The sequence below is a fragment of the Aquila chrysaetos genome, chromosome 4, assembly GCF_900496995.4.
Source record: "Aquila chrysaetos chrysaetos chromosome 4, bAquChr1.4, whole genome shotgun sequence".
Classification (NCBI taxonomy): domain Eukaryota; kingdom Metazoa; phylum Chordata; class Aves; order Accipitriformes; family Accipitridae; genus Aquila; species Aquila chrysaetos.
In genome coordinates, this window is record NC_044007.1 from 25,249,698 (window position 1) to 25,262,467 (window position 12,770).

Below are 12,770 nucleotides of genomic sequence, written 5' to 3' on the forward strand. Positions count from 1 at the left end.
CCATACACGTTTGCTCACATGTTTAAGCAAACAAGGCAAAAAAAATGAGGAATTAGCATTTCCAAATCCTCTGCATGCCTGGGGCATAAACCAGAGATTGTGAATATTAACAGTTGACTAGTACATTAAGTATATTTTAAAAATGGCATCTATATTTGTCAGCCTGTTTGTTCTACATGACATAAGTAAAAGGTTACATATCAAAATAAAACATTTTGTTGTATGCATGAGACAGATTCTGAAGCACACAAATCTAGCCAGAGTCCCTACATAAACCTGTGTTCACTATTGGAAATCAGCAGTAAACCTTGAAAAGAATACTTCAGATGTTTTACAGCAGATACAATATTTTTCATAAATAAAACTTTAATATATACATGCTAAAACTGTTCTGTAATATGTAGATCATTTTTAGTAACATCATCAGGTTAAGAACAATACCAGATAGATTCTGAAAAAGTATCTCGAGTAGTACAGGAAGTAGAAACAATACTCAGTGGAAAGTACAAACTGGAAAACCAATTATAAGACATGAAAATAATAAAATTGCATAAGCAGGTGAATCTATACAGTAGACCTCTGTACAAGCTGTTTCAGCACTGCTTAGACCAAAATCAAAAAGTGAGTTGCTGTGTAACTTGAAATTAATGGAGTTAATCCTAGAATACATCAATAAACAGAGCCTTTACTCTCTTTTTTTTTTTTCTTTTCCTTTTTTTTTTTTTTTTAAATGAAAAAAGGAGAGTATTAGGCTAGGATACCCCAAACACCAATTCTGTACCATTCTGGCACAACTAAGTACTGTTTAATCTCTTCCAGTTGTCCAGACCCATGTGCTCACGTGCTCTGGAGATGAACACTCCAGATAAAGTCCTCAGTGCTGTACTTGCAGAGAAAAAACAGAGAGTTACAGAGAAATGAAATGACAGTCCACATACTTCTCAGATCTTATCAGCAGCTGAAAATAAATATACCCCTTGTGAAAATAATTCATTGGCATTGTATTCTTCAGATCCCTCTCTGTAATGTTTATCTGCATTTTTGTTGTCAGGTTTTCCTACAATCCTCGACATTTATGGTCGCCACATACTAGTGAGACACTTGTCAGTGTAATCAAGAAAACTGAATATTGTGAGAACATTAAAACAGAATCTGCAATTGATGGATCAAGACATTACAATCATGTCAGATGGTTCTGAACTTGCTAACAGGGCTTTTGTAGGCACAGCAACTCATACAGACTCAGAAGGGACTGGCAGCACTGAAGAAAGCCGGAGCTGATTAGGGAGAAACAGGAAATCACAGAAAACTGCTAAAGTTCCCAGTGCTCAACCCACAGCAAGCACAGCTGTAACTCCTTAAAGATCAGTACAAGAAACCCAGGACTTGGCAGTTTTATATGCTCAACATCTTTATATACATGAACCAGTACTGCAAAGGCAGAACAAAATGGTTCTTTTAAATTTTTCTAAGTCCAGAATATGACCAAATCTCATCAGTGGGTGCTCTTGGTACCCAAATAAGACCAGAGTTAACACATGTTATTCATGGTATGGGCCATCTAGCCACCAAGAAAATTTATGAGTCAGTAATGTTAGGAGAGTGGGTGGGCCAGAAGAGAAGAAAAAAACACCTTGAATACTACATTGATAAAGGTTTGCCTTGGGAAGCTATTGGTGAAGAAGCGAGGATTTCAAAAGGCCCATTATCCTTACAGCATCTTTCTGGATAACAGAGTCTACCGACAAAGATTTTACTAGCCCTTTACCTGCCTTTATCAAAGTTACAGGACACTGCTTATATTACTAGACACTAAATGGATGAAACTCTTTCCAATTACATATTCCTGAACAGGAGTAGCCAAAACTAGGAGGTAGAGAAAGCCCTTGTTAGTCTCATCAGCATTTTACTGACTTTGTAAGAAAACAAATCTGCCAGACGTATGAAATTACCCAGAGGTTTCAGATGTCATATCAAGCCCTGTCTACTGGAAGAAACAGAGTTATGCAGTTCAAAGCAAAAAGAGGCAAAAAGTTTGGCAAAAGCCAGAGAGATCGGGACTTAAGAAACATCATCTAGAGATTTCTCACTCTTATGAAGTTGCCTGAAATTTGACTCCTTAATCACTGCTCAAATAGCAAGAATCCACTGTGCAACATGATGATCTCCTAAAGCACAGGCTCCATTTCTTCTAAGGACATCCAAGTTCTCTTGCTGACAGGATTTGCCCAAAAGTGAGCACAAAGACTGCACTGCAGAATGCAGTCTGGCATGTTGGCCTTCAGGGAACATAGGAAGCAAAGTAAAAATTAATGAATTGTCAGTCAACAACATATACAGACATCCTGGAGGGAAAGCCCCTAAGTGCAGGGCAAGAAAATAAATCCCACAGCACACCAACAATTCATATCTCTAAGGGCAGCAAGACAACATGCACAGTGCTATGAAACATAACTAGAATCTTCCACAAGCTCACCAGAGACTTATAAAACATGGTCTGCTCTTATTTCCTCTTGTTACACCACAAACAAGGGGTTTATCTTTGTTTCCTGGTCCCTTAGTAGAACAGAACACAATATTGCTGTATCCTATTGCCACAGGATATTGCCTTAGGATGGTCTCTCATTGAGATGTTTCCTGTGAACAATTCCTGCCACTATACTAATCCCATAACTGAAGAGTGTTCAGAAATAATCAGTGGTGCTTCCCAATTTCTTCAGTCATGCTACAGCATTACTGTTACATCTCTACACTTATCACCCAGCTTCCTGCTGCCCTTATGCCTCGTGCATTCCCCAAACCTGCGCAAAGCAGACAGAAGGTGCTCCCTACTCGGAAAGAGACTATTTTTATAACAATTCTGCAGTCTCAAAAGCGAGCACGCACAATATCAAGCCAAGGAGAATGAGGTTCATCAGTTTTCCAATTCCCTCAGAGATCAATTCTAAACTGCCTTGACCACAACTGCATTCTCCTCCCCACTGAAACACAATAACTCTTCAACACACACATTCACCACTTCACCCTGTGCGCATAAAAGTCACGTGCTAGGGAAGAAAAAAACCACTTAAAAACCACAAGGCAATAATAAGAACAGTTACTCTTGTCACTGGAAGATGGCAATGAGCAAAGGAAGTTTCTTGAGTAAATAAACAAAGGCATCAGATCCACACATAACACAGGCAAACTCTTTATTTTCAGTACTTCCAACAAGAACTAGCTCCCTGGAAGTAGAAGTGGTGGCACTGCTGATAATAGCATGCACCAGAACCAAAGAACATAGCATTACAAGCAGTCAAGGAGAATTCCAGATTCCAGCTTAGCACTGTCACATGAAATGGAAAAAAGAGGTAAAAATAGTAGATTTTTTTACTCAAGGAATACAGAAATAGTTTACTTTTATACTCAGATAAATGTCTTGTGCCCCAGACATCCTTTGAAAAACATTATTTCTGGAAACTTAACCCAGTAACTTTCCCCCTTCTAAAACAGATCTTTCTCAGTGTTTTTTCTTGACAAAAAGGCAATCTGGTTTATCCATTTCTATGAAAAAGTTTTCAATAATAATAATGTTTGATTTTACGTACATATCAGCATCAAGGAGACCTACTTGGCTGACATGCAGTGAATATCCCTAAGTTTGTCTTCCCTGACTTACAGAAAACCTCGTTCGTCTCTGTCCCTGCACTCCCTCTTGGAATTGCCATTTGATAATCAAGATCCACAACCTGCACTGATTAAGTGAATCTTAGTATCACAGAGGACACATCTCTGGCCACAACAATAGAAATTACACCATAAAAAGTTTAAATTATTATATAGATGATGTGACTTTCTTAAAGGTCTCACATGGTATGTCCATATTAGCCTTTTAGTTTGAATAAAGAATGAGCTTTTGAAGTGAACCTCCCAAAATTCTTGGCTGCCCGATCACCGAGCAGTCTCTGAGCACCAGTGTTGGATTCCTTTCAGATGAAACTAAACCAGAAGATGCACTCAATAAGTGCACCTAGCACAGCCCAACCACTAACACATGCTCAGTCTCAGCTGTTGCACCTAAATCGTTAATTGCAGCTTTACTTTACTTTTTAAAAAAAGTGATTTTTAACTTAATTATATCAACAGACAGAAAAACTCCATTGCAACACAAGGATTTTTGTTTTGAAACATGTAAAAATTATTTGCAGTTAGAAGAGGAAAAAGTTTGGACAACCAGTAAAATATTTTCCCTAATCCCAACAGAACAAGACACAAGATTATTTCATTAACCAAAAACCAAAGAAGCGGGTTTACAGATGGACTAAAATACATCCCACCCCTGCAGACTTGAGAGCCCAAGGCTAGCTTAATTAGAAGCAAGAAAAAATTGAGGACTGAACAGAACTGCAGGAAATTAACTCACATACCACATGCGCTAACAGGCCAAAAGCCAGAGTAACCACAAATTCCTGAACTGACACAGGACTTGGAGAGGGGGACCAAAATTCAAATATACCCAAGGCACTGGCAGCTCACGCACACTAAGCCTGTACACCCGGCCAGAGATGTTACCTGTCGGCTTCTCTCCAGCTACGCATCCTGTGAGCATCAGCCAGGCTGGCCCCTGAACATGGCCAGATATGCCACTGAGGCTGCATGGCTTCAGCAGCCCAGAAAATCTCTTAGTCACCAGGGTGCTATAGGCAGATCAGAAAAAGGTGTGTATGAGTGTTGAGCAAAAAGAGCGAAGTGAAGCAAAAACTTACAAAAACTAATAATACAAAAACTCCTACTTCATTTCATACATATAAACCAATTTCATTCTTTTCCTTTCAACAGGTGCCAGTGGCAGTGAACAATCTTAGTTAAACTCAAATGCCTGAGGAAAGCTAATTTTTTTTAGTTGAGCAGCAATCTGGATGACCAGTCCCATGCTACAACAGACAGTGTGAGTGAAGAAAAAGTGATGACAAACCTAACTCATGTTTTGTGCTACCATAGGCTTGCTTGTTCACAGCAAATGTTTTGTTTATTAAATAACAAAAATGAAAGAAGACAATAAAAATGAAGCGGTTAGCTGAAGAGCTCCTGAAATTATTTTAGGATGCAGGTTAAGTTTTAGAAATTTACAAACAGGTCAAGATTTTTTGGCTGAAAATAACAGCTGGTGGTCCAGGCCATTTAATGGGCAACAGGGGCAGCTTTCTAGGGCAAAGTGACCTGTCTCACCTGCTTGACTCCCAGCCTATGATACATGGAAGGGAATATAGGTCTGCTTAGCTAGACCGCATGCTCACAGAGCAATAGAGGTGCTTAGGGACCTGACTTACAGCTCATGAGCAGGCTGGGCTCAGGCCATGGCAAGTGCCATATTAACAGAGAACTGCCCTCACGCTCACACACAAGTCTTAGCCAGCGCTTACCAGCTGAAATACAATACCACATGGACATGGCACGGCTCCCCCTCTACAAACAGCAGAACGGGTCATAGGAAGAAAGGCTCCTAAGATGGTAGCAAAAAATTAGATATACTGGCATTCATTGTGGAAGGAGGGCAGAACAGGAGGAAAAGGAGCTTTCAGGGCTCATGACACAACCAGAGGATACAGCCTTTCAAAGATAAAACATCAGTTTTAAAGACCACCAATGCATCTCTTTGCTACAAAAGACAAATAAAAGCTAAAGAAACACTACCAATACTACTGTACCACCTCAGACTTCAGAAAACTTGCCAGAAGGAGCAGAAGTTGAGTGTCTCTGCCACCACTGATGTGAATAAGCCCTTACTTTCCTTAGACATGGAATTTTAGGGAAAGGAGGAAGCTCTCCTTAGCAAGCAAGGCTCACATCTGGAACCAAAGGCAGCAGGCCAACCATTAGGAAGAGGTGATGTCATAAGGAATCACTGTGCTAACACCCAAAAGCTGAAAAATGACACTAACTCACATGCATTGCCAGCGAGATGGAGAAGGGAATAAATTGTTTACAAAGCAGTGAAGAATAAAAGGGAAAACAGGAGAGGAAAAGAAAATACACTTTGAGAGTACAATGTATTTACAAAAAGGTATACATGACTATACATGGTAGAAGAAAATAAACCAAGTGAGGTGACAAAAAGGGAAAACTAAGATAAAGGAAAAGCAAGTTTTCAAATTCACATATATTACATGAAATTATATTCCAGCCCTGGCATGCCCGCACTTAATTGTGTCATATGCATTCACTTGGGCTATCCATGCAACCTCTGCCATAAACCTTGAGTTGCACCATGCCACTCATGAATTCAGCTTTCATCGAGAAACAGCTTTTGATTAGAGTTCCTAGAGCTTCGCAAGCAGACATTGTGTCTTGGCCACCTGCAGCCTGAAGAAGGGGAAAGAAAGTGAAGGAAATTACTTACTTCAGATAAGTATAAGATGCTGAATTCAGTCAAAAAAGAGAAGAACTTGACCAAGTATGTGTCCTTGTTAACAGTCTTCAGACTGGGTCAAAGTACTCCGTGGTCTACTTTGGCCTTGTAACATGTTCCCTGTTGGATTTCTTATATACTGGAAAGATTGTTCTGCGGCATTTAAAAAAATAATAATTGGGCTCTTGGCATTTATCTCTGAGATTTCTGGGGAACTTTCTTTCTGAGTTCTTGAAAAACACTCAAATTTGCTTCTTTCTAGAGCCCTTAAAGGGGTTATTATTACAAGACACAGTGTTACGACTTTATCTAATCTGTGGTTCTTGAGGAACAGAAGGATTTACTTAGAGTTTTAGATTCATAAGAGTATTCACCACAGGATAAATACTGGACCATTTCAATAGCTAAAGGATACCTTTTATCTATAAAATGTTGTGAAAATGTACAACTAGGAAGCAAAAAACCATACTTATGGCTAGCTTATTACAACCACATTTTTAACCATGCCTTGTAAATTGAGTATTCTTACTGTAAAAACATCCACTACAAACTGGGAAATACTCATCAATTTATTATATACAACAGTAAACGTATGTATTACTTTAACTTGTACAAGACAGTTAATCACAGCACAGCCAAGCTATTAGAGCAAAAAAAGTCAACACCTGGATTTCTCCACAAAGCTGAATACTATGGATTCTGTTGACTGATTACAGTAATATGTGTTATTTGAGAAGGTTCATTAAAAATAGTTCTGTTACTCTTAACTCCTAATATCCATGCTTAAATGTTTTCACCACCAAATTGCCAGTGCTTCAGGAAATTGTTACTGGGAAAAAGGCTGTCATAAACACAACATTTGGGGGGAGGGCAGGGAAAATTACCTACCTGTTACAGTGACTTTCTCCTAAGTAACAAAACCCACTCTTATATGATACCTATAAAGTCGCAAGAGAATTATTTGACTCTAACACAACATGGGGACAATGCCACGAGACACAACTGCCACGCAACATGGTAATATCAACCACCTAACTACTGTCATCTCTTCATAGGCCAAGGGAGATGCTGTTGCTCATTTTATTTCCTATTCACTTACCATTTCTGCCCTAAATAAATAAATTCACTCCTTGAAAATCAACAACAAATCCTTCCAGTCCTTCACTGTCACTGGTAAGTTGGCATGACCCCCAATATAAACAGAGCAATGAGTTTTTCTGAGTATATTCAGGTTCATTTCTTCTTGCCCTTATTCAGTGTTGGGATGACTGAGTCTCCAGGTGGTTTCATTCACTCCATAGCTATATCACCATACTGTAAAGAAAAATAAGCTGCCCACATAATCCCTGCTCAAAGGTTCCCTTCAAACTTTGCTCTTGACAATGTGGCAGTCGCTTGCCATCTCTGCAACAAGGAACAGCCACCAAGCTGTCAGCAAGAGAACACTGATTTAATTCATGTTGTGATTTTACCAATTCTATCTTGTCAGTAAGCTTTAATAATCAGCCCTAATAAGCCTAAAACGTTAATCTACTAGAAAGTACCTAGTATTAACCTATCAATATTATTTGCATTGCAAGGTCACCTAGAAATCACACCACAAAGTGCCTTCCATTGTTCCAGCCACCTTAATTCATTGCAAATAGAACAATCACATAAGCAACCCCCTGCCGAAAAGGGGTTCAAATCTTAAAAAAAAAACCAAACCAACCACACCAAAGCTGATATAATTTAGGGAAAATTGTGAAGTTCCACCCTTCATTTTCCTGAGGAAAGTGGGATAGTGCAGTATCAGAAGGAGGATACTTTCTTCTAAGATGTTTCCAGGATGTTTTGGAGAACTGCCATATTATATTATATTCATATTATAGGTGCACACGTAAACACACAGGCCCAAGAAGAAAAGGTTCTGGTCAACAAAGCAGCAGTATACAAATTGCAAGAATGCAAGACTTTCTTTCACAACACTTAGAAGTCTTTTATCGGCTTTTTACCTTCCATCTCTCACCCTTCTAACACGCTACTCCCTGCAGCAATGCAGTATTTCCCATCAGTCAATCAAAAAGGCAAGCGACTTGAACAAACAGTGCCCCAGACACTGATTGGCAAGCACCACATCCAGCACAGCGTCCATCCAGCACAGCACATCAGTAAGGAGACACACAGCTGGTGATTAAGAGAAAACATAGGAGAAGGCATGGAGATAAGAAAATCCATCCTGCCTACAGCAATACCTATTTTCTGTTAGAAACAAGACAAACAGATCTAGGCATCACGGAGTGGCAGAAGTGACGGACTGGACCTGAATACTTCCCTTATTATAGGAAAAAATAGATTAACCAATCCCTCCCACACCCAAAAAAAACCGTAAGTGAAGGTAAATGAAGAAAGGACAGAAAGTACATTTAATGAAAAAATGCTTCCTGGCAGCATCTAAATTTGAAATTGCTTTTGGGAATGACACCTCAGCTCCCAGCCTCAATTAAGGATTCAATACTTCTAAACAAACATGCATTTAGCATCTGTTTCTCTTCTCTTTTCATTCAATTCTGAAATAGGTGTAATGCCAGTACCCAGACCTAATAAACAGGCTTTACTACCTTCAGTCTCCACCTCTGTTCCTCATCTCTAAAATTTCCGTTACATGTTAAAATGCACTTCCATAAATAGTCTGGCAAACAGAAGATACAAAGAGTTGCTTTCAAATGGATACCTCTCCAGGGCACCAGAACTAAGGACAGGATAGATCATATTCTGGTTTTCAGATAGTCAACAGATTATAGATTGCAATATTCTCTGATGATATCAAATAAGACTATTTTGAAACCATGTAATTCTTCATAAAACTGTTTTTGAAACATATTCTACTATCTGTTCATTATTATGAACTTTACGAGAAAATTGAAAGTGTTAGAAAATATATCGTAAACATCCCATTTGTTGGGGATCAAGAAATACACTAGTATAGTTTGGATAGTATCTAAGTACTTTATTTTTGAGAAAGCATTTTAAATAGGTAATGTTGGCTTCTTTAAGGGAACATAGAGCATATAAAAATGCTATCAAGCAACTACACTGGCAGCAGAGCTGTCCTCTGCACATGATCCAATACAGTTAGTTGGCATTACTGCATTTCTCAGACATTATGAAGCATCACAAATGGTGACACTTGCACACTTCTCATACTGCTGAGATGTGACCACTTATGTTCTGTCCAAAATGGTGGAATCAAGCATGCTTCCAAGTGCTTGTCCCAGCCACTTCCCAGTCCCAGCCTCAAGCAAGACCCAAAGCCATACCATCCCTTCCCACCTTCAGTCTAGACTTGTGTAGAAAGAAAACCTAGGAGCAGAGATCAAAAAGAAACCATGGTGTTATCTAAACAGAACACAATTCCAGTTTATGATGTGGCACACGTTCAGGGTCAGGTTAGCCACTGCCAATGACTCCTCAGTGGGTAAAGAGTTACTGGGCAACTAGGGGAAGGAGTAAATGGCCTGTACTGTTCTAAAAATGTATTTGCCAAAAAAAGAACAACATTACAAAATACAGCACCTCTTGTATAAACTGCATGTCTCTCTTCCATGCTGTCTTAAGTGGTTTTATTAACACAGCTCTACAGTTTAAGTAGTCAAGCTTTGTGTCTGGCATCACTTAAAGCCCCTGCCACTCCTGCTCAGGCTGCAGCTCAGGTTCAGGAGGCTGGGCAGGGAGATGGGTCTGTCCCGTCTGCAGTCCTCAGTCCAGCTCTGCTGTCTGAGCCTGCGTGACCAGAACTCACGTAGCAACCAGCAGGCTACTACACAAGGCTCACTGCAGGCATTAAGTTCACCAATAATTGTGTAAAATTTTTAAAATACTATGTTAAAAGACAGCGTGTATCTGTCACCCTTTTACTTTATGGCTGGACTCTTCTCCATTTCCTCTCTATGCCTCAACTAGTCTTTTTCACAATAGATGAGCATTTTAAGTGTAAGCTTTCAGAGTTGGAAAAAATCACCAGATAAAATAAGGAATTCTGTTACCAACCAGAAGAAAACTAAAAAAGCTCATTTCAGTAATGTAACACTATATATGATAAATAAGTAATGTACTAAGACATCTAAAAATACTTTAAAAAAATCATTATTTCAACTTACCTTACTTAAAAGCAGCGTGAGAATTACAAACCTTACTGCTGAAGTTTTCTAAATAATTCTGTTCAAAGCAGACTACTCCTTCATCTAGTACAAGTCAGCCTCATGCTAGGAAAATGACAATAAAAACTGTACACTTACATTCTAGTCAAATATACAGAATGACCAGTTCATATCATCACTGACAGTCTGGTACATGTTGTCACCAAAGGCATTTGATTTTGGTTGATCTCAGAATATTTATGGCAGCCTTGAGAATGCAGGAACTTCTTTTAAAAAAGTATCATACAAAATTTGGATCGGTAACAAAAAATGAAAACATTTCAAAAGAATGACAAAGCACAGGGGAAAAGAACTATTGTGCAGCCAATAGTTTCAAAACCGAACACCCACTCGTCACTGGCAAGGTTTAAGTCATGGAGAACAAAAATGCCTGCCCAGAAATGACATGTGAACTAAAGACTGAAATGTGAGTCACAGGGAGAAAAGAGAAAAATGCTTACCTGTGAATAGAAAAAGAAGCAATGGATCTAATGAGGGATGCCACTGCTCCAACTTTAGCAGCTTCCACTGCTCCCTGTGATCTGTATCGCACAGTTTCACCATAACTGATGAAAGGTTCATTGTAGACAACAATCTTCCCCTTGGCCTCCTGAGCTCTTTTGTGCAGTTCATCAAAAGAGGCTACCACTATGACTTCGGCCGTAATTCCTGAAAGAAAGTATTACAGTGGCTTTAACATTGCTTTCCTGTAACTTCCCTACAACCAGTTTTAACAGACAGAAAAGCATGGACTGTGCAGAACACAAGAAATCAGATTTAACTTCTTACTGGAAAAGGAAGACTACATGAAATTCTTCATCAGGGATTGGTAGTAAATAGCTGTAATAGCACCCTGAACCAAGTACACACAGTTCTGTAAACTATGCTATCAGATTGGTATTAAAACATAACTTGAAGGACAAGAAGGATACATGAGGGGTATTCTGTTCTCTGCATGTGCTTTAATGCCTCACTGCAATCATCTATAGTACAAAAACATTTGCAAAAGCTGCCTATGGGATTAATAAAACAAGATAGTAATCCTTTCATGGAATTGTTTTGATATGTTGCTAAACAACTTAGCTTAACATAAGACAACTGGAAGCACATATTTTTAGAATGAAACACTTATAAAATTATTTAATCCATAAATGAAATTAAATTAAAGCTCTGCAGTTTCACCAGATTTTGCAGTATGTTTATAAATAAAAAAAAATATCTTCCTATCTAATTCAGGAGAATACCACAGTTCTACTGGATCTCCTTCTGGGAGCTTTTCCAGGAGCCTATCTTTCCCAGTTATTATACAGAGAACATAGGCAGGTATTTCTGCAGAACTATTCACACATGGTAAGTTAGAACCCACTCAGCTCTTTGTTTGTAATAGTTGGAATCATTTTAAATTACTATATTATCTTGCTTGAAAAAACAAAGGATTTTATAGATAAGTAGTTTTTCCCAAAGCCAGAGAATCCTTCTAACTTTTTAGAACATTAATTGAGGAACTATATTTCACAGCATTTAAGAAGTAATTCATTACAATGACCACTATGCTTAAAATCCAATTTTGTTGATTGGTTACAGAGATAAGTAGAAACTGCTTAACAGCATGGGCTGGTACTTTCCTTCTAAATATAGAAGTTAATGGATGCTTGAAATTTTAGTGTTGTACATTTCACCTAAAAGCCACAGAATATGTCAGTGAAAATTAAAACCAATAACAAATGTCTAGCAAGGATTTGTTGAAGAAGTCAAACTATCATGTTTTTAAGAAGAAAATATTTCTCCTTGAAAGTCCTCTTTCTTCTTTTTCTTTTTTTTTTGGTTTTTTTTGTAGTGTAAGAATTATTTGGAAAAGATTTCAAAGGCTTGTAGTTGAGACTGTAACACATGAGAAGAACTGATAGAAAAATAGGAAGATCATCTCTTCCAGCACCAGTGCATCCAGGCTCATGGCTTCTTTAAGATCAAACTGTAGTACACTTCAAAACCTTAAAGTAACTGTATCACACAAAAAAGTTTGGTTTCTTAAGAGTGCACCACTAAGAGGGCAAAAGACATCTACTGCTACAGCAAAAGCCCATGAGTTTTAGCTACAGAACTAACCTAGTGTGAGAGGTGTAAAAATTTTAAATAACTATTCAGATTCTTAGCTTTACAGAAGGAGGCAGAGCGCCAAACCAGAGAATCACCTTCAAATTTTA

General features: G+C 38.5%; 1 protein-coding gene across 7 annotated transcripts in view; it reads right to left on the reverse strand.

Moving 5' to 3' along the window:
- The window catches only part of CPQ (carboxypeptidase Q), a 166,141-nt gene that overhangs the window by 118,009 nt on the left and 35,362 nt on the right, over positions 1 to 12,770 (reverse strand). For all 7 annotated transcript variants that reach the window (XM_030012612.2, XM_030012613.2, XM_041123191.1 and 4 more), the window contains one exon: positions 11,028 to 11,235. In XM_030012612.2, the coding sequence (XP_029868472.1) occupies positions 11,028 to 11,235 (208 nt within the window). The remainder of the gene's footprint in view (positions 1 to 11,027; positions 11,236 to 12,770) is intronic.